The sequence below is a fragment of the Gopherus evgoodei genome, chromosome 8, assembly GCF_007399415.2.
Source record: "Gopherus evgoodei ecotype Sinaloan lineage chromosome 8, rGopEvg1_v1.p, whole genome shotgun sequence".
Classification (NCBI taxonomy): Eukaryota; Metazoa; Chordata; order Testudines; family Testudinidae; genus Gopherus; species Gopherus evgoodei.
Genome location: NC_044329.1, coordinates 110,635,149 through 110,655,515, shown reverse-complemented (window position 1 = coordinate 110,655,515; position 20,367 = coordinate 110,635,149). Strand labels below are relative to the sequence as shown.

The following is a 20,367-nucleotide window of genomic DNA, read 5'->3' as shown; positions in this document are numbered from 1 at the left end:
GTGGGTATCAGTGTGCACTTGCACTATCCATCTGTACCAATGAGGTGGGACGATTGGTGCAAATCACAGCGGGGCCTGAGGTCGGAAGTCTGGGGGGAGGGGACGGTTCTTTTCTGACTTGAGGTCTGTCGTTAGTGTAACTGGAGTAACACTGAACGACGTGTCTGGACTCACCTTTGCGTGGTGATGTTGGAAAAGTGGCGAGACATGCAGGGCTAGCAGTGTCCCCGAATGAGGAGCTAGGCATGGGCCTCCATCTGAATCTGAGCTCTCCTGCCTTGAGGTGGCTCAGGACTGAACACCATGTAAATCAGAGGAAGCCCTGTCAGATGGGCCCATTAAACCTGAGCTGGACAAAGCCATAGGAAATGTCCTGCAAGCGACAATCCTGGCCTGTCCTGGACTCAATGGGGCCTAATAAAACTTTCCCAGTTCCCTGTTATTTCCTTTTGGGGGAAGTGGTAGATGGCAAACTCAGCTGGCAAAAAGAGAAACAGCTGGTTCCGTTAACTTCAGCAGGGCTGTGCCGATTTACCCCATCTGGGTGTCTGGCTCTGTACGTTTGATTGCACAGTGCTCAGGAGGGGATGGAGGGAAGAGAGTCTGGGACTGCTGAGCTTCATCTTCCTTTGCCTAATCGAACGCCGGGGAGAGCACGAACGCAGTCCCCCCCCACCACAAATTATGCAGTCGAGTTTCCCGCATTTGGGGAAATCGCAGGGGTCAGCACACCCGCAGTGCAATGGATGAGCCTCACCCTGGGAAAACCACCTTCGTGATCATGGTATCTCCCCTGGAGCACAGGTTACACCCTGATTAGCAGGCCTGCCCTGACAGCCAACCGCTCACCAGGGAATTAGCCCTTAAACTGTTCTCATGTCAACAGCCTCTGCCTTGCAGCAGTGGAGAGCTAAGTTCCCTCTAAGCTGTGCAGCACAGAGGCACAGTGGGGAGAGACACCTCTCCCCCAGCCTCGGGCTGCTGCAGTGAGAGAGGGCTAGGAGGAGTCCTCTCTCCCCATGGCATCCCAAACTACTCAGCCCCAGCCCTCACCCCAAGCCTCTGCCCCAGCCCTGAGCCCCCTCCCACACTCTGAACCCCTCATCCCCAGTCTCATTCCAGAGCCTGCACCCCAAACCTCTGCCCCAGCCCTGAGCCCCCTCCCATACTCCAAATCCCTCAGACCCACCCCTGCCACACATCACCTCCATATTGGTATTATCCAGCATGCTCCCAGTCCCGTCACTGGTTTCTCTGCTCAGGAATCAGTCATACCAGCCAGCCCCTGGGCTGAGGGCTATGCTCAGTGCAATGACGTGTGGAGACTGGCAAAAGGAAACTTTGCCGGGACTCCACTGCCTTCTCATTGCCAAGACTGCCCATCTGAGGGGGCTTGTCAGGACCCTTCCTCCTCTGGCTGGCCCTTCTCGTGCCCTTGCTGGCTCCTCAGGTCCCTATAAGCTGCTAACCTCTTGCCTTTTTGCTGGTTCCCCTAGAGAGATGCCAAGACCTTGTACATGAACATGGATGCAGTACAGGTTGATATTCTGGCATCGAATCAAGTGAACATCCCAGGAAGTTTAGCAAGCCCAGAAGGGATGCTGCCCATGGAAGGTGTGTAGGGGGTCATGAAAAGCGAGACTCAGATACCAGGGCCCAATTTTCCTCTTGCTTAGACAGGTGTAAATCAAGAGTCAGCCCTTCTAAGTCAGTGGGGATACCCCAGTGGATGGGAGAGGAGAATCGAGCCTCCAATCGAGGCCAGCCCAGGGAGCAAGAGGCCAGAGCAGAGGGTGAATCCCAGGTCCCTGCATGGAGCTAAGGTGGTGTCCCATGTAAGAGTCTGGATGCTAGAGGGTTCCCCATACAACCCTGCCTAGCATTAACAGCAGGGGCAGCCAGATCTCCTTGGTGTCACTGCTCCTCTGCGATTCAGGGCTCTGCTTTGTTCTTCCAGGGGAAGGAAGCACAGAATGAAAACTTCAAACAATGGAATGAGGTCAGCTCCTCTGCCCTGCCTCTTTCCCCTTTTCCACGCCCTCTGCCTCCCTCTCAGGCCATGCCCGTCTCTAGAGCCCTGCAAATCCGCTTGATAGCCGCATCTTTGGACCATTTCTGCAGATAGCAGCGCTCTGATGGTAAGAGCTGGGTGAGCAGCTGAGGAACTGCAGCACGGATCCTCTACCTGCCCTGGGTCGGGGGCTGGGACAGGAGGATGGGGGGCAGGGACACAGGCCAGGGCCTGCTTGGGCCCTTCCCCCAGGGCAGGTAGAGGGTCTGCCACGGCTCCTCACAGCTACCAGCGTTGCTCTCCTTGACCCAGCTATGGCTGGTGGGGGTGGCTCGGAGCCACAGCCTGGGCAGTAGGAGAAAGAGGTGGGTGGGCAGCTGTGGAGAGCCACAGGGGACCCTCCACCTGCCCTAGGTGTGGAGCCAAGCAGCCCCGACCCGGGTCCCAGCCATGCGCCCAGGATCAGTGTCAAATTGTTATACATTCCAAGAGAAACTGGAAGTGTCTTTCTTAAACTCAAAGCTTTTTAAATTATTTAGATTTATTTAAAAAATTTCATGTAAAGTGAGGGATTATTTTTTGCTCTTTGTGAAACCATCAAATTAAGCCTAGAAATGCTTTGGGCTCCCATTATGTTGGTGAGGCTATTTTTCCAGTAGGGTACATTTTGTCACAGATATTAATCCTGCTGTTTGGTTCAATATGTTTATCAGCATGAGTTACTTGCCAATTCAATGTTTGTATAATAAAGGCTTGTTGAAAATAACTTTCAGAGACATTTTCAAATGCCATTTTCTTTGTTTCCAAATGAAGGATTTAAAATATTAACTAATCCCCTAGTAATTTCTATGCATTTAGTTTAGTGTAATCCACATGTTTTCTATGTTGAAATGTAATGCTGCAAACAGAGGGTACTACCTGTGGCCTGTAGGTAATCAAGTGATCCGTTGCCTGTCAACTATTCCCAGCTTCTGGCAAACAGAGGCTAGAGACACCGTTCCTGCCCATCCTGGCTAACAGCCATTGATGGACCTATCCTTAGGAACTTATCTAGCTCTTTTTGGAACCCTGTTATAGTCTTGGCCTTCACAACAACATCCTCTGGCAAGAGGTTCCACAGGTTGACTGAGTTTGTGTGAAGAAATCCTTCCTTTTGGTTGTTTTAAACCTGCTGCCTGTTAATTTCATTGGGTGAGCCCTAGTTGTGTTATGAGAAGGAGTAAACAACAACACTTCCTTATTTACTTTCTCCACACCAGTCATCATTTTATAGACCTCTATCATATCCCACCTTAGTCTTCTCTTTTCCAAGCTGAAACATCCCAGTCTTATTAATCTCTCCTCATACAGCAGCAGTTCCATACCCCAATCATTTTTGCTGCCCTTTTCTAAACCGTTTTGAATCCCAATACATCTTTTTTTGAGATGGGACAGCCACATCTGCACGCAGTATTCAAGATGTTGCCTAAGTATAAATTCATCCAACACCCACATGACATTGGCTGTCTTGTCTATCCCTTTCTTAATGATTCCCACCATTGTTCGCTTTTAGGACTGCTGCTGCACACTGAGTGGATGTTTTCAGAGAACTATTCACAATGACTCCAAGATCTTTCTTGAATGGTAACAGCTAATTTAGACCCCATCATTTTATATGTATAGTTGGGATTATGTTTTCCAGTGTTGATAAATGCAAAAAAAAAAAAAAAAAAATTCACATTGAATTTCGTCAGCCATTTTCTTTTGCCCAGTCACCCAGTTTTGAGAGATCCTTTTGTAGCTCTTTGCAGTCTGCCTGGGACTTAAATAGTTTTATATCATCTCCAAAATTTTGCCACTTCATTCTCTCCCCCCACCCCCTTTCCAGATAATTTATGAATGTGTTGAACACCACTGGCCCCGTACAGACCCCTGGGGGGACACCACTATTTCTCTCTCTCCCTGCTGAAGACTGACCATTTATTCCTACCCTTTGTTTCCTATCTTTTAACCAGTTACCGATCCATGAGAGGCCCCTCTCTCTTATCTCATGACAGCTTACTTTGTTTAAGAGCCTTTGGTGAGGGACCTTGTCAAAGGCTTCCTGAAAGTCCAAGTACACTATATCCACTGGCCCCCCCCTTGTCCACATGCTTGTTGACCCCCTCAAAGAATTCTAGTAGATTGGCATTTCCCTTTAGAAAAATCATGTTGACTCTTCCAACAAATTATGTTAATCCATGTGTCTGACAATCTGTTCTTTACTATAGTTTCAACCAGTTGACCCAGTACTGAAGTGGATTTGAGGCACTCTAGGCTGTAGCGACCTATTGCTTAGGAGAGTCACTAGTCCAAAGACTTATCCCCTGTTCCCCTTCCAAAAACCAAGAGACAAGATACTTTAATTGATTTTTTTACTTAAATATAAACATTACAAACTTCAAAAGATTTTAATGACCAACCAGTCCCAAAAGCCAGTCTCTGCCATAAAGGCCAGTCTGTTCTGGAGGGAAGGTCTTCAAAGAATATCTTAAAGAACTGACTGTTGACAAGAAATTTTCTACAAGTCAGTTAATAAATCCAAGAATATTTATCTACCAGCCAAACTTCTTAAAAAAATACAGACTTTATTTTAATTTTTACAATTAAGTGTAGTCCATTTCCTTTGTAAAGCAGCTAGAGTTGCAGTTTTTAAACCATTTCACAATATATCTAGAAGCAAAAAAAGTTGATGTACACTAGAATACACACGTTTCTCTAGTTACAGCAGAGCAGATAATTCTGTCACTAAATGAGGGGAAGAGGTAGCTAATGACAGGAAGAGCTACAAGTTTCCCCCTCCCCACTGTCAGGAGGGCATTTCTAGAACAGTTACTGCCAAGTCCCAACAGATCCTGGGACCTGCATGGTCAAAGGCTGCTATTCTGACCTCTCGTCTTCAGGTAGACCTGACTTAAGAATACTTTATTGTATCACATTTAAAATAGGCCGAGTTAACATAGAAGCCACTGACATATGATAGACACATACAGAGAAGAGAAAAATGATGTTTGTGAATCAGGTTTTGGTATATTTACTGAGGCCGCCTCTTACTCATCTGCTTGCTGGCCTGCTCCTCCAGCTGCATGGCAAGAGCCAGGGACTCCACGACATCTGCAATGAAGTTTGGGAGTTAGGTGGCAGACTGACTTGGACACATGGCAACTTCAGCATTTGAGGCTGTTTCAATTTCAAATTTGTTCTGGGTGCAGAGACTAGAATCTGGGTTTTGTGATGTTGAAGGGGACAGGAAGAGTTAGGATCTGAGCAGGGAGGTGTAAGAATACAGCAGGAACTTGGGTGGTTGATGAGACCCTTGAGTCCCTGACTCCTATCTGTACCTGCCTGCAAGGAAATGCACCGCGGTATTCACACCCCCCCACAGAAACACTATTGTAATCCTCTTTGTACAAGATATGCTGTGAGGTATTGTCTGAACTCCTCCACCATGATATCACTGACCAGTGAGAAGTGTACACGTACTATTGCTATGTAATGTTATGGGCACATGTTCAAACTCAGGTTGACCAGGTCTACCTAACTGGGCCAAGAGGCCTGTCAAACAAAAGGGTGCGTGTTTATAGTTAATATGCAAACGGAGGTAAACAGAGTCCTCAGACAACAAGAGAAGAACGCAGATAAAGAAAATCTGCATTTCAATATACACAGGTGAAAAGAAACAGCAGGAAGCCTCCCTCCTCCACCAGACTCCGTGTCTCCTTGCTCTCAGCTGGCAAGAGATGTGAGCAGGGATCACTCTCAGGAAAGTGCAGTTGAAAGGGTGACTGAACTAGGAAGATAGGTGGTGATCTCTCCCTGCCTCCCTTACGGACTGCAGGAGCAGAGCTGCTCTGGGAGTTTGCTCAGCAATGTCCTGAAAACCTATAGTAAGAACTTCACCGTGAACCAAGTTTAGAAGGTTCTGTTTATTTTCCTTGTTACTATTTCTAATCTTTATGCCTCATTACTTGTACTCACTCTGTGTGTAGTTAAACTTGATTAAAGAACCAAACAAAGTTCATCTAGTGTAGTGACTCATTTAGGTAACTCCGCTGGAGGTGGCAAGCTGTTGTGTACTGATCCCCGCAGAGGGCGATGGACCTAGCTGTATCGTTAAGGAGAGGACTGTACAGTGCAGGACATTTCTGGGGGGAAATCTGGGACTAGGAGTGTGTCGGGTCACCCTGCAAATAGTAACCAAGGCTGGTGGAAGCCAGAGTGTGGCTGGTGTTTGCTGACAGGCTTTACAGACAGACAGACAGACAGACAGACACTCAGGCTGTGACCTGCAGGAACCCAGGTGGAAGCTACAGCTGCAAGGCACCCCAGGGTGCAGGGCAAGTGGTGACAGCCCTCACTGGTCTGGATTGCACCATGAAATGTCCTACTCCCTCAGCTCCTGCTTGGGCTCCCTGCCTGGCCCGAGGGGCTTCTTCACTCTGCTCCCATCTCCCAGCTGCAATCAACATTACTTCCTCTACCTGTGCCACACAAAGCAGCCTGCGGAACGCCATGCCTCTCTGGCCTCTCCAGGGGCTGGAGGAGGCTAGACTAGAGGCAGGTCTTAGCTGCTGTAGGTCATCCTCTTCCAAATCATCAGCTCCACTTGCTGACTCACAGGATCCTGCCATACATCACAGGGTTGCAGATTGAGGATATTTATGTACAGAAACCATCTTGCTCCCCAAACATTTCACTTCAAGTCCCTCGTGATTTTAGCAGCTAGTATTCCCATGTGCTCCTGGACAGAGATTAATGCCTCTGCCCTTCAAAAGGCATTCAGGATTTGGTGTAGTCCCCAGTACTTCTGAACAGGGACCATTAAAGCCAAGCTAACATCGAAGTGGGGGCAAAAAGCCAAGAGTATTCCAATACCGTTTAGCCAGTCTGATATTAGTCTGGTCGGTAGAAACACAGCTAAAATGTAAATAGTTCCTCAACATTACCACGTGTCAACCAGCCAACCGTGTACATTCACGTTATCCTGCCTGCATCACTGTTGCTATTTGTCCATTCTGGGACAAATCAAGGTAGCTGAGATAGCGCCTAGGGAACACGTACAGAACAGTATCAGAAGCGTACAAGGCAATTCATTCTGCACAGATCTGGGAAGAAGGGCCAGCGAGCTGGGTTATTCGCGCATAGAGGGGGGAACTGAGTCCCTACAGCAAGTGCTATGGCCTGGATTTACAAAAAAGGAAGTGTGCACACCAGCCCTGCGTGCTGGCAAGACATGGTTCGCTGCAGTGGCTACAAATATTGCCTGGTGGTAGATGGCCACAAGCCATGTTTAGAACCTGCATATCAGCAGCTGTTACAAGTCAGACTTAAGACCCAGTCTAAACTGATGTTCCTTCTCCTGGGAGTGACCAAAATAACTGATATACATCAATGGAAGGCAGAGATCCCAAGCTTTCCAGGGGTATACAGCATCCATTCCTATACCTTGAAAGTGTCAGTCACTGGTCCCTCAGGCAAGGGAAAACGTATGATCACATCCTAGACAAGCCAGGATACCATCAGCATCCTTGGCTAGGCTTTGCTGGGTACCATAGCTCACCGAGTTACACTGTACCCTTGGAGAGGATTTTTCTGTACTAACCAGTTAGTGAATGGATGACGCCAGCCAGAATATTGCTTAGGAAAGAACAGGCAACAGGACATACCATTTGCTTAGACAATCACCTCCGCTCTGTCCCCACCACAGGAGGCATTGGAAGAGGATGACTTGCATCCAGAAGGATTCCAGAATACTTTACAAATGGCACAGGAATTCCCACTAACAGCGTTTCAAAGATATGAATTGACAGCAAGCTCTGAAGTAGTCCCAGCTTACCTCCCATGCTGATGAAATTTCTTGATCCTTCCTTTATGAAGCATCTGGCTCTGTTCACAAATGTCTCCAGATCATAGTCTGGTTGCTCTGTCATTTCCAACAGGTCATCGAGTTCAGTCATCTTCTAGATTTAGAAAAGTGACATTGATTAGGAACTGGCTTTGTGCAAATTTGGAATGTTTTCATGGCACATCCTATGCTTCTGTTAAGCAGATCGGAGCTTCTGAAGACAGTCCCTTGCCAATGCCAGCCCCAACCATCTGAAGTGGCTAGGCATTACCACAAGCCAGTTTACCTTAAGGGTGGGAAAGAAAAAGCTAGAATAAGTCACTAATGAGCAAAAGGTGAACATTCTTTAACATTTAATTCCCACGTGCATCACAATCCCAGTTCTAAGAACACCCAACACAGTTTACTCAAATATGGCAAGTTGCTATCAATATGCAGAAGACAACTTGGCCTCACCTTAATCTTCAAACATACCTGTCTCATTTCTTTAAGTTCTTCTACAGCCTTCTCCTCCAGTTCACTAATCTGAGTCATGGCTTCACGGAAACTGGACATATGGGGAGACAACTCCTCTTCCTCCTCCTTCGAGAGCTAGTGTTCATGGGAAGAAACAAATCCCTGATAAGTAGAGAGAAATTGTTCTTTGAGCCTCCAAATTCTGTTCCCAAAGGGGGTTACTTCTAGCTGCTGGGTTATGTTCACTGTCTGAGGCTTAAAATGTGTGTGAGTGAGGCCCCTGCTTTAAACAGATATTGCAAATTTAAATAATTCTGAAATGTAACCAATAATTTTAGACTTTGAAGTTTAGTGCGAAAGAGACTGCAAAATAGATTTTTGCCCATCCATTGGATTTTGTGCATATTCTTGATAAGATGCTATTATATTAACAAAGTATACAATAATGACATTTGCTTTTACATAATAATCAAGTTTAGCTATATATTAATAGGAAATTTTAAACCACGGGTGTATATTAAGCAAAATCAGTTTAATAACTGGTAGACCTGGCTTGGCTAGTAGTCTTTAGAACATCTCTATAGTTGATTGCACTTCAATCTACCCTATATGGGCAACTAGCATGCAGCAGACAAGTTTATAATTTCTAAACACCCACCTTTTTTTCCTTTAGATGCCCAAGGATTTTTTTGTTGTTGTTAAGCTGTGCACTGATATTTTTCTGGTATTTTTGTTTGTGTGAAAGGGAGAAAGAGTGATCCGAGTAACTATAGGCCTGTTAGTTTGACATCTGTAGTATGTAAGGTCTTGGAAAAAATTTTGAAGGAGAAAGTAGTTAAGGACATTGAGGTCAATGGTAATTGGGACAAAGTACAACATGGGTTTTACTAAAGGTAGATCGTGCCAAACCAACCTGATCTCCTTTTTAGAGAAGGTGACAGACTATTTAGACAAAGGAAATGCGGTAGACCTAATTTACCTAGATTTCAGTAAGGCATTTGACACAGTTCCACATGCGGAATTATTAGTCAAATTGGAAAAGATGGGGATCAATATGAGAATTGAAAGGTGGATAAGGAACTGGTTAAAGGGGAGACTACAACGGGTCATACTGAAGGGTGAACTGTCAGGCTGGAAGGAGGTTACTAGTGGAGTTCCTCAAGGATCGGTTTTGGGACCAACCTTTTTATTACCCACCTTGGCACAAAAAGCGGGAATGTGCTAATAAAGTTCGCGGATGACACAAAGCTAGGAGGTATTGCTAACACGGAGAAGGACCGGGATATCATACAGAAAGTTCTGGATGACCTTGTAAACTGGAGTAATAGTAATAGTATGAAATTTAATAGTGAAAAGTGCAAGGTCATGCACTTAGGGATTAATAATAAGAACTTTAGATATAGATTGGGGACGCATCAGTTGGAAGCAACAGAGGAGGAGAAGGACCTTGGGGTACTGGTAGATCACAGGATGACTATGAGCCGCCAATGTGATATGGCCGTTAAAAAAGCTAATGCGGTTTTAGGATGCATTAGGCGAGGTATTTCCAGCAAAGATAAGGAGGTGTTAGTACCGTTATATAAGGCGCTGGTGAGACCCCACCTGGAATACTGTGTGCAGTTCTGGTCTCCCATGTTTAAGAAGGATGAATTCAAACTGGAACAGGTTCAGAGACGGGCTACTAGGATGATCCGAGGAATGGAAAACCTGTCATATGAAAGGAGGCTCAAAGAGCTTGGCTTGTTTAGTCTAGCCAAAAGAAGGCTGAGGGGGGATATGCTTGCTCTTTATAAATATATCAGAGGGATTAATATTAGGGAGGGAGAGGAATTATTTAAGCTTAGTACCAATGTAGACACAAGAACGAATGGGTATAAACTGGACACTAGGAAGTTTAGACTTGAAATTAGACGAAGGTTTCTAACCATTAGAGTAGTGAAGTTCTGGAACAGCCTTCCAAGGGGAGTAGTGGGGGCAAAAGACATATCTGGCTTTAAGATTAAGCTTGATAAATTTATGGAAGGGATAGTATGATAGGAGAGCCTAATTTTGGCAATTGATCTTTGATTATCACCAGATAAGTATGGCCAGTGGTTGGTGATGGGATGTTGGATGGGATGGGATGGGATCTGAGTTACTGCAGAGAATTCTTTCCTGAGTGTTGGCTGGTGAGTCTTGCCCACATGCTCAGGGTTTAGCTGATCGCCATATTTGGGATCGGGAAGGAATTTTTCTCCAGGGCAGATTGGCAGAGGCCCTGGAGGTTTTTCACTTTCCCCAGGAGCATGGGGCATGGATCACTTGCTGGTGGATTCTCTGCAGCTTGAGGTCTTCAGACCACAATTTGAAGACTTCAGTAACTCAGGCATAGGTTAGGGGTTTGTTATAGAAGTGGATAGGTAGGGTTCTGTGGCCTGCTTTGTGCAGAGGGTCGGACTAGATGATCACATTGGTCCCTTCTGACCCTAGAATCTATGATTCTATGTGATGCCCCCGTGATTAAATTTGGGTTACTAAAAAAAAAAAAAAAAACAAAAAACAAAACTTTCACAGATTAACTTAATTTATTTATAGTGTAAGAGACCAAATCATTTACTACAATCTATGGTTTGTTTTTATTTTTCCAATTTTTAGCACAAATATACCTATTTATTCTCTTGATGCAGAATTGCAAAAGCATCTAGTTATTGCTTTAAAATGTGCATTACTAGCATTTTGTAGCATAGTACGTACCTAGCACTGGTTATTTGGTCTCTGAAGTATATTTCATAACAAACCGAAGTGTGGGAAAGCCATTAACTATACAATTTATCAACATACGTCATGCTGAAGACTTGACTCTTCTTCACTGGTATCCAGTTCCTCGTTCTCTGTTTCCATACAATTCTGCATCTCACCACTCCCACCATTGTAAGGACTGAGCTCTTTCACTCTGGACAGGAGGAAGACTGCGTTATGACAAAGTCTGCTTTGCCCCAAATGGTTACTTGGTACGGGTCACCTTGAATAGCTATTGCTACTTCCAGACTTCTCCAAGCCAGTGTTCAGTTCTGAGACAGATGCCATATTGACAGCCCTGAATGTTCTCCCCATACAGCAGACACACAGGTAGTGTACACCCTCTTGGGGTGCGGGGAGGTTAAATTCCTTAACAATTGGGAGGTGCTTCTCCCAAGGTGCCTCATCAGTGTAGGTCTACCTGGCTTCTAGGACTTGCATCTAATCAAGCCACCATTTCTATCAGAGACGAACTGCCAAGGTGGTCAGCAACACTGAAAACTGTCAGTTGAGCTTTACCTGGAGGTGAACTTCTCACAGGTCGACACCAAACTGACGTTTCATTACCAACTAGGACTTTAGCATTGAGGTCCGCTAACCTCAAAGACTGCTTAAACATTTGCTTTATGAGCTGCTTTTAGACAGAAGCTGTGACTTGACTACTCAGTACTAAAATTAGCTGTAATCTACCTGGAAGCGGAGATGGTCACCAAATCAACCCACCAGCTCCTTTTCCCCATAACCATGAATGATCTGAGCAAGGGACACTTGTGATTATTGGAACCATTTATTCAAATGTTATGGCTCCGAGCCAGAAGGCTGAAAGGCATCCTAACTCCACTTCTCTCACCTAGATCTGGATAGTGACTGCATGGAGCTATTTCCTTAAAAAGAGCTTTAAAGCCACTTATGGCAATTAAACCTGCCATGGTATATTTCATATATTGCACTCCCCTCCCCACCTCGGTACGCAGCTGGGCACACAGCAGGCACTAGATGGTCACCGCACTAACACCTTTCTCCAGTGTTACACCTAGAAGTTGTTTGAATGGCGTTGGCATAAGGAAATTGGACTAAGGGAATGTCTACACTACAAACTTAAGTCAACTTAACATACAGCCACTGCAGTAATTACTGCAGTTTTTCATGTCCACACTATCCTCCTTCTGTTGATGGTATGCGTCCTCACTAGGAGCGCTTGCATTGACTTAAGAACGGGCAGGGGGAGGAAGGGGGGCTGAGAGCCCAGGCAATAGCCAGACTCCAGCTGGAGCCCCCTACCCAGTTCAGGGTGACAGCCCGAGTTGTGAGCACAGCATAGGGTTCACAGTAGGGAGTCCACCAGCCTTTCTTGTCAATTTCGTGGCTCCAGCTGTGAGCCCCGGCAGCAGAGCAGAGCTGTGAAACTGACATGGGCTGCTGTAAACCAGACACTGGATCATCCTGACTACAGGGATACAAGCCCTACGCCGTTCGTGGAGGTAGAGTTATTACGTCAGTGTAGCTGGGCACTTACATCGGTCGGAGCAAGGCTGTAGCGTTGACACTGATGTAATGAGGTCAGTGTAAGGCAGCTTACAGCGACCTAACTCTGTAGTGTAGACCAGGCCCAAGTCAGGTCAGTGTGAAAGAGGATTCCAGCTCAGCAGCCGCAGCTGTTACCATCACCTCCCAACACATGTATATGAAACACAGGAATTTAGAGACTGGGAAAAGCAAGTATCACGATCAGTGATCCGAAAGTGGAACATCAGATTTGGAAGTATGTAGGAACACGTAAAGATTAGCAATAGTCACAATCTACCCAAAGAGATGATCCAAGACAAAAGAAAATCCTATTTAACACCTCAGAAAATGATTACAGATCTACATCCATGAACCAGAGACAGCTCCCTTCATAACGTTTGATAATTAAATGGCCTTTCAGGGGATACTGGGGAAAGTTGCTGCAGAGATATAGAAACCTGTGGAGGGCAGGTGCCTGATCTTTAACATCAGGCATCATCCAAAAGTGACAAGTTCTGCATCAGTGGGATTTCTCCCCTCACCCCCAGATTCCAAGGCCAGAAGAGACCATTCTGATCATCTAGTCTGACCTCCTGTATAACACAGGCCATAAAACTTCCTCAAAGTAATCCCTAGAGCAGATTAAAAAAAAAAAGTTCCAATTTTAATTTAAAGTTAGTCAGTGATGGAGAAATCCACCACAGCCCTTGGTAAATCATTCCAATGGTTAATTAATTATTCTCACCAATTAAAAAAACATCAGAAACTGGACACAATATTCCAGCAGTGGTCACACCAGTGCCACATACAGAAGTAAAATAAACCTCTCTGTTCTTATCTGATTCCGGTTTATGCATCTCAACATCCCATTAGCAATTTTGGCCAGTGTCACCTTAGGACGTCAGGTTCGGCTGATTACCCATCATGACCCCCAAATCTTTTTCAGGATCACTGCTTCCCAGTAGAGAGTCACCCACATCCTGTAAGTATGGCCTACATTCTTTGTTCCAAGATTTATACATTAACATTTAGCCATATTAAAAATGCATATTGTTTGCTTGTGCCCAGTTAACTAAGCGATTCTGATCGTTCTGAATTAGTAATTTGTTCTCTTCATTATTTACCACTTTCCCAATTTTTGGGTCATCTGCAAACATTCAGTGATTTTATTTTTTCTTCCAGGTCATTGATAAAAATGTTAAAATGGCATAGAACCAAGAACGGGTACCTGTTTGACCCTGCTGGAAACACACCTGCTTAAAGACCATTCCCCATTTACAATTACATTGAGAGCCATCAGTTAGCTAGTTCTTAATCCATTTAACGTGTACTGTTCTGTTTTTTTAATCTTACTTGATACTGCATGACATTTAAACAGCCTTATGGAAATCTAAGTATATCACATCAACACTATTACCTTTACCAATCAAACCTGTAATCTCAAAAAATTAAGTGAGTTTGACAGGATCTATTTTCCATAAACCCACATTGATTTGCATTAGTTATTACCTGCCTTTAATTCTTTAAAAATAGATTCCCCTATCAGCCACCTCATCAGTCTGACAGGTCTGTAGTTACCGACGTCAGCCCATTTACCCTTTTAAAAATTGGCACAATATTCACGTTTTGCCATTTCTGGCACTTCCCCAGTGCCCTAAGACTTGTTGAGTTTTTTCAATAACAGACCAGCAAGCGCCGAAAAAAAAAAAACAAAAAACCTCTTGTTGCAGGTTATTTGGACCCACCAATTAAAAAATGTCCAACTTTAGAAGCAGAATGGCCAAGCTGGGTCAGACCAATGATCCATCTAGCCCATTCTCCTACCTTCTGACAGCAGCCAGTGCCAGATGCTTCAGAGGGAATCAACAGAACAGACCAGTTATCAAGTGATCCCAGCATCTGGCAGCCAGAGTCTTAAGGGCACCCAGAGCATGAGGTTGCAATCCTGACCATTTTGGCTAATAGCCACTGACAGACTTATCCTCCATGAATGAATCTAGTTCTTTTTTGAACACAGCTATACTTTTGGCTTTCACAACACCCTGGCAACATTGTACACCTCTACCCCGATATAACACGAATTCGAATACAACACGGTAAAGCAGTGCTCCGGGGGGGCCAGGCTGTGCACTCCAGCGGATCAAAGCAAGTTCAATATAACACGGTTTTACCTATAATGCAGTAAGATGTTTTGGCTCTGGAGGACAGTGTTAAATCAGGGTAGAGGTGTACTTCCTTTTCTTTGCTTTAAACTTGCTATTAATTTTGTTGGGTGACCCTTGACTCTTGGGGGGAGGGGCGGAGGGGGGGAGAACAGGGACATTTTCCTATTCGCTTTCTCCACACCATTCCTGATTTCATAGTCCTCGATGATATCCTCCCCCTCAGTTGTCATCTCTTTTCTAAGCTCACCAACCAGTCCCTTTTTAATCTTTTTTGGTATGGAAGCTGTCCTAAACCCCTAATCATTTGTACTGCCCTTCTCTGTACCTTCTCCAATTCGAACATTTTTGAGATGGGGCGCTCAGAACTCCATGCAGTACTTGAGGCATGGGCACACCACGGATCTATGTAGTGGTATTATGATATTTTCTGTCTTGTTATTTATTCCTTTCCCAATGGCTCCGAATATGCTGTCAATTAATCAGTTAACTCAAGGGATTAACACAAAACAAATGAATTAGATTTTAAAAGGTCATGATTAATCGCACTGTTAAACAATAGAATACCAATTTAAATTAGAAATATTTTTGGATTTTTCTCTACATTTCCAAATATATTATATTCTGTATTGCAATTGAAATCAGAGAGTGTACAGTGCTCATTTTATGAGACTGACTGCAGTCCTGTTACATTTCTCAGACTAGAGAGAAATAAGAACTCAAGTCACTGAACTGAGTGGAAGAGAGGAAAGATAATCCAGTGGCTAGGGTTAGATTGTGACTACAAAGACCTGGGTTGAATTCCCTGCTCTGCCACAGGCAAGTCAGTCTCTGTGCCTCATTTTCCCCCCGCCACGTGAAGTGGGAATACTACCACCTGAATGGGGCATTGTGAGGACAACTATATTTAAGATCGTGAGGCACTCCTACTATGGTAATGAGGGCTGTAAATATTTAAATTCGTGCTGCCAGATTGACACTAATAAGTCTGTGGGATAGTATCTGTTTAAAAGTCAGTAGCATTCAGGACCCAAAGTACTTTAATGTTGATGGCACATCTGATCAATCACTAGCTACTGATCTTCTACCAGCTACATCTCCCAACCAAATTAGACACTGCCTAATGCCTTAGCCAACAATTACAACTTTAAAAATCTCCAGACAGCTTGGCAAGTTACCATACAGATTTATGGGCTACACATCCCTTTAGCCAGCATTGTAGGGAAAAGGAACCATTCAGGAGATTTGGCATTATTTGCAAGAGCACCCCAACACAACTGGTACATAAATTTAATACAATTTTAAATTAGATAGTCACTCTGCAGTTTGCCTTTGATGACCTGCAACAAGGAAACACTAGAGTTTGTGTCCTTTTGTTTCTTTTCGACAAAGTATAAAAGGCCTAAAAGGTTTGGGTTTTTCCAAGAGTTTGCTTTTTTCCCTCAGAGAAATTCAGGTCTTGTCCAAACTGCTTTTCCCTGAAAAATAGCCTGATGTGCTAGTTGGTACAACATTGGATATGAAGTGAAGCAATTTAGATCCAGGCAGCTTAAAATTAACACTCATTTTACTAATACCTGACAAACAGCTGGAAGAAAAGCTAGCCAAACATGGCCTGGGGATTTCCGAGTTCTCCAAGGCTGATAGCAGGCCAGGGAAGGCAAGACTTCACATTCCTGATCCTTCTAAGGTAAAGGCAGGCAGATTTTTTTTAAACCCCTCCACCCTCCTATTTTGACATCTATACAACTGCAAGAAGCAGAAGAGGGAACAAATCCTGTTTTCCTGTCTCAGGCCATTTTTAAAGTGCAATCCTAACCTGAAAGGTAGGAAACCCATTAACCAAGGTTTCACTGCATTCTCTTTATTGGTAATTATGCCCTAACCAGGAAGGCTCTAATTAGCTTTTAGAGCCCATTTTGATTGAGCAGATTTGACCTGGAACAAACATAGAAAACCAAGATGCTCTGAAGAGTGACCGAAGGTGGGCAACAAAAATGTTTGCTCAGGAGTTAATGAGTCATGATCCCCATTGCAATGGGAGAAGAAATTCACAAGTGAGAAAGGCCATTACCTGTCAGCATATCTCAGGGTGTTTAAGGTGTACTCACACGAACTCATGCCTGGGGAAATCATTGCTATCTGAAAACAAAGGGAAGATAATAAGCATGCGTCAAGCTTTTGCTTACTGATAAATGCTTTGCCTGACACCTCAAACCGTTCAAAAGCTGGATTAAGACAAAGGCTCTATATTCCTAGAACACTGCACGAAGTTTTGACAGCTACAGACAGTCTTAAAACTGGAAACTTGGATTCTATTCCCAGCTCTGCCACTGCTTCACTTGGGCTTTTGAAAGGGCACTGATACATTCTGTACGAGCAAATTGCTGCATCAGCCAGCCAGCATTCAGTAGTAAGAGCAAATCTATTCAGCAATTTACTCTGGCCCTGCTCATGGCGCTTATTCAGAATCAGAGATTTGACTCAAGAAAGTTCACTAATTTTTATTCTTGTAAAGCTATGGGATGGGGAGTGGATTTCACTTTCTGGTTCATGTATTTATAAAGCAATATCTAAACTCTGAATGCACAGCCTTTCTGGCTCATCATCACCAGCCAAGAACCAGCTTTCTGATGCAAGGAAAAAAGGTAAACATCTTTTCACTCGTGAAATTATCCAATTTGGCCTGGAGTCACCAAGACAAATATCAGGTTTCAGAGTAGCAGCCATGTTAGTCTGTATCCACAAAAAGAACAGAACAAGAGTACTTGTGGCACCTTGGAGACTAACAAATTTATTTCAGCATGAGTTTTCATGAGCTACAGCTCACTTCTTCAGATGCACAGAATGGAACACACAGAAAGGAGATATTTATACATACAGAGAACATGAAAAGGTGGAAGTATGCATACCAATAGGGAGAGTCTAATCAACTGAGATGAGCTATCATCAAAAGTTTTTTTTTTCCCTCCTGCTGAAGTGATAATTAAGATGACCCACTGAAGGTTTGAGGAGAATTTAACATAGGAAAATAGACAAATATGAAACCACACAGTCACCTAGAAAGTCACTTGTCAGAGTTGGCCCACACTTTAAGTATTATGAACCTCAAAGATGATAGAGAATTAGAACATGCATTTTAAGGTGCCCATAAAACATTTATACTTACCATACAGGTCCTGGAGTTTGCCCCTATGAATGAGTCTCTCAGCACCTGGGTCAGCTTGCTTTCCCTGAAAGGTGTATGAGATTTGTTCTGACCAAGTGCTCGGATACATTCCTGGAGGGGCAAAATAGATCCCATTAATGTAATACCTACCATCTTGGTTGACAAGTCTCCACAGACTAGTTCCGGGGGGGACGGGGGAGGGCAGGGAGAACTTACTTACCTTTTGTAACTGTTGTTCAAGATGCGTTGCTCATGTCAATTCCATTCTAGGTGCGCGTGTGCAGCCGGAGTTTTTTGCCTTAGCAGTCTCCGTAGGGTTGGCTGTGGCGCCCTCGAGTGCCACGTTCATGCATCAATATATTAGGTTCCACCAGCCCTACACCCCCTCCATTCCTTCTTGCTGGCAACTCCGACAGAGGGGCAGGACAGGTAATGGAATGGACATGAGCAAAACATCTTGAAGAACAGTTACAAAAGGTAACCTTTTTTCTCTGAGTGCTTGCTCATGTCGATTTTATCCTAGGTGACCCACAAGCAATATCCCTGGAGGTGGGCTCAGAGTTCACAGTCATGCAGTTTGCAACACTGTTCTGCAAAAGCCAGCAGCGTCTCGGGCTTGCTGGGTAAATGCATAATGAGACAAACATGTGGATAGATGACCAGGTAGCGGCCCTGCAGATATCCTGAATTGGCACTTGGGCTAGGAAGGCTGCCGCCGAAGCCTGCATCCTCGTCTTGTGAGCAGTCACGGTCACTGATGGAGGCACTTGTGACAACGTATCTCATAATGCTTTATGGAAATATGACATAACTGGAATAAGTTTTGTGCTGCCTGTGCCATGTAACATCTCTCTGCAAAGGTTATGGTCTACTGAATCTATTCATCCTATTTGTACACATCATTTTTGTACCTGAAATTACAAACATTGGTTGTATACTTGCTTGATTTCTAAGTAAGCTTTGTAAGGCATTTGGTCAGCTTCTTTAGAAAGGAATTTGCAAAGTTAAGTGCCCAGTCAAGAAGCACTTAAGGAACAATGGATCTTGGAATGCTCCACTCCACATAAGAAGTCTACTTGAGGATGTTCAAGGTACACCTCTATCTTTTATAAACAACGCCACCTGATATAACACGATATCCGATAGAATGCAGTAAAGCAGTGCTCCGGGGGGGGGGGGGAAGATGCTCCAGCGGATCAATCAAGTTTGATATAACGCAGTTTCACCTATAACACAGTAAGATTTTTTGGCTCCCGAGAACACCCTTATCTTGAGGTAGAGGTGTACCATGTGAACAATGGCTGCTACCTGCAGTTCTGAGTTTTATACAGAGTAAAACAGATTTATTTGGGGTTTGGCCCCCATTGGGAGTTGGACACCTGAGTCCAAAAGACAGGACCACTTCTGCAAGTTGCTTTCAATTAAGCCAGCAGCTGTTAGGAGACGTGGTTCAGACCTGGGTCTGGGTTTGCAGCAGGCTAGCGAGTCTGGCTCAAACCAGGCAGAGCACTGAAGTCCCAGGCTGGCAGGGCAGGAAAGCAGGGGCAGAAGTAGTCTTGGCACATCAGGTGGCAACCCCCAGGGGGTTTCCATGATCCAACCCATCACAGCACTTTTGCCAGCTCGTAGCAGGAGCGGATGCAGGCCATGATCGAGGATGTAATCCTCTGAGCAGACGCTGGGCAACCTTTCATCCTGTCTGCCACTGCAACAAACACCTGCATTGACTTGAGAAACTGCTTAGCCCTGACGATGTAGAAAACAAGTGCCTCCTGACGTCCAGAGCATGCACTCCTGTTCCAATTTATGAGGGTTTTGGAAGAAGACAGGTAAGTATGTGTCCTGGCTAGTATGAAACTGAAACTACCTTGGGCAGGAACACTGAGTGCAGCCGCAGCTGGACTTTTCCCTGTATAACACCGTATAGGGCAGCTCCGAAGTAAGCACCCTGATCTCAGAGACCCAATGGGCAGATGTTATCACGACTAAGAAAGAAACTTTCCAGGAGAGGAGAAGGGAGCAGGAAGCTAGAGGCTTGAAGGGAGGACCCATGAGCCACAACAGCACAAGGTTCAGGTCCCAGGGAGGGATGGGATCCCTGATGTGCACGTAGAGGCACTCCAGACCTTTCAAAAACCAGGGGATTTATAGGAAGAGGTTAAGGGAGTTCCCTAGCTTGTGGTTTTTGTTTTTTTTTTTTTGTTAGATCATGATTCCTACAGATGACTGCTTGTTTACTTACCTGATCAGTAGTCGGGGGTTACCAGTGTGGTTAGGTAGGGTGTGGGTGGGTGGTCCCAGCTCTGTGCAGATAGCTAGCACGGCAGATCATGCGCAAACTGCCCAATGACCACAAAATCCCTTAAGGACAAAGGCATCAAGCCAGGTTTATTGTCAACAAAGCATGGTACTAGTATCCCGC

The 20,367-nt window shown here is 44.7% G+C and overlaps 2 protein-coding genes and 1 non-coding gene across 9 annotated transcripts in view; 1 reads left to right on the top strand and 2 right to left on the bottom strand.

Annotated features, from left to right (window-relative positions):
* The window catches only part of ARMH1 (armadillo like helical domain containing 1), a 32,120-nt gene extending 29,363 nt beyond the window's left edge, over nt 1-2,757 (top strand). For 4 of the 5 annotated variants that reach the window (XM_030572566.1, XM_030572567.1, XM_030572568.1 and 1 more), the window contains 2 exons: nt 1,497-1,614; nt 1,958-2,757. In XM_030572566.1, coding sequence (XP_030428426.1) covers nt 1,497-1,614; nt 1,958-1,977 — 138 coding nt within the window. In that variant the 3' untranslated portion in view covers nt 1,978-2,757. Of the gene's footprint in view, nt 1-574; nt 790-1,496; nt 1,615-1,957 lie in introns of those variants that run through there. The other variant, XM_030572569.1, reaches the window with a different exon arrangement.
* On the bottom strand, nt 645-808 carry LOC115656959. The gene has a single exon (XR_004001832.1). It is a non-coding gene; the product is annotated as a U1 spliceosomal RNA (small nuclear RNA).
* A 1,696-nt stretch (nt 2,758-4,453) lies between the features above and the next one.
* KIF2C (kinesin family member 2C) overlaps nt 4,454-20,367 on the bottom strand; it is a 56,484-nt gene continuing 40,570 nt past the window's right edge. For all 3 annotated transcript variants that reach the window (XM_030573457.1, XM_030573458.1, XM_030573459.1), the window contains 6 exons: nt 17,946-18,056; nt 16,851-16,918; nt 11,151-11,262; nt 8,349-8,465; nt 7,866-7,989; nt 4,454-5,143 (listed from right to left, as the gene is read on the bottom strand). In XM_030573457.1, coding sequence (XP_030429317.1) covers nt 5,064-5,143; nt 7,866-7,989; nt 8,349-8,465; nt 11,151-11,262; nt 16,851-16,918; nt 17,946-18,056 — 612 coding nt within the window. In that variant the 3' untranslated portion in view covers nt 4,454-5,063. The remainder of the gene's footprint in view (nt 5,144-7,865; nt 7,990-8,348; nt 8,466-11,150; nt 11,263-16,850; nt 16,919-17,945; nt 18,057-20,367) is intronic.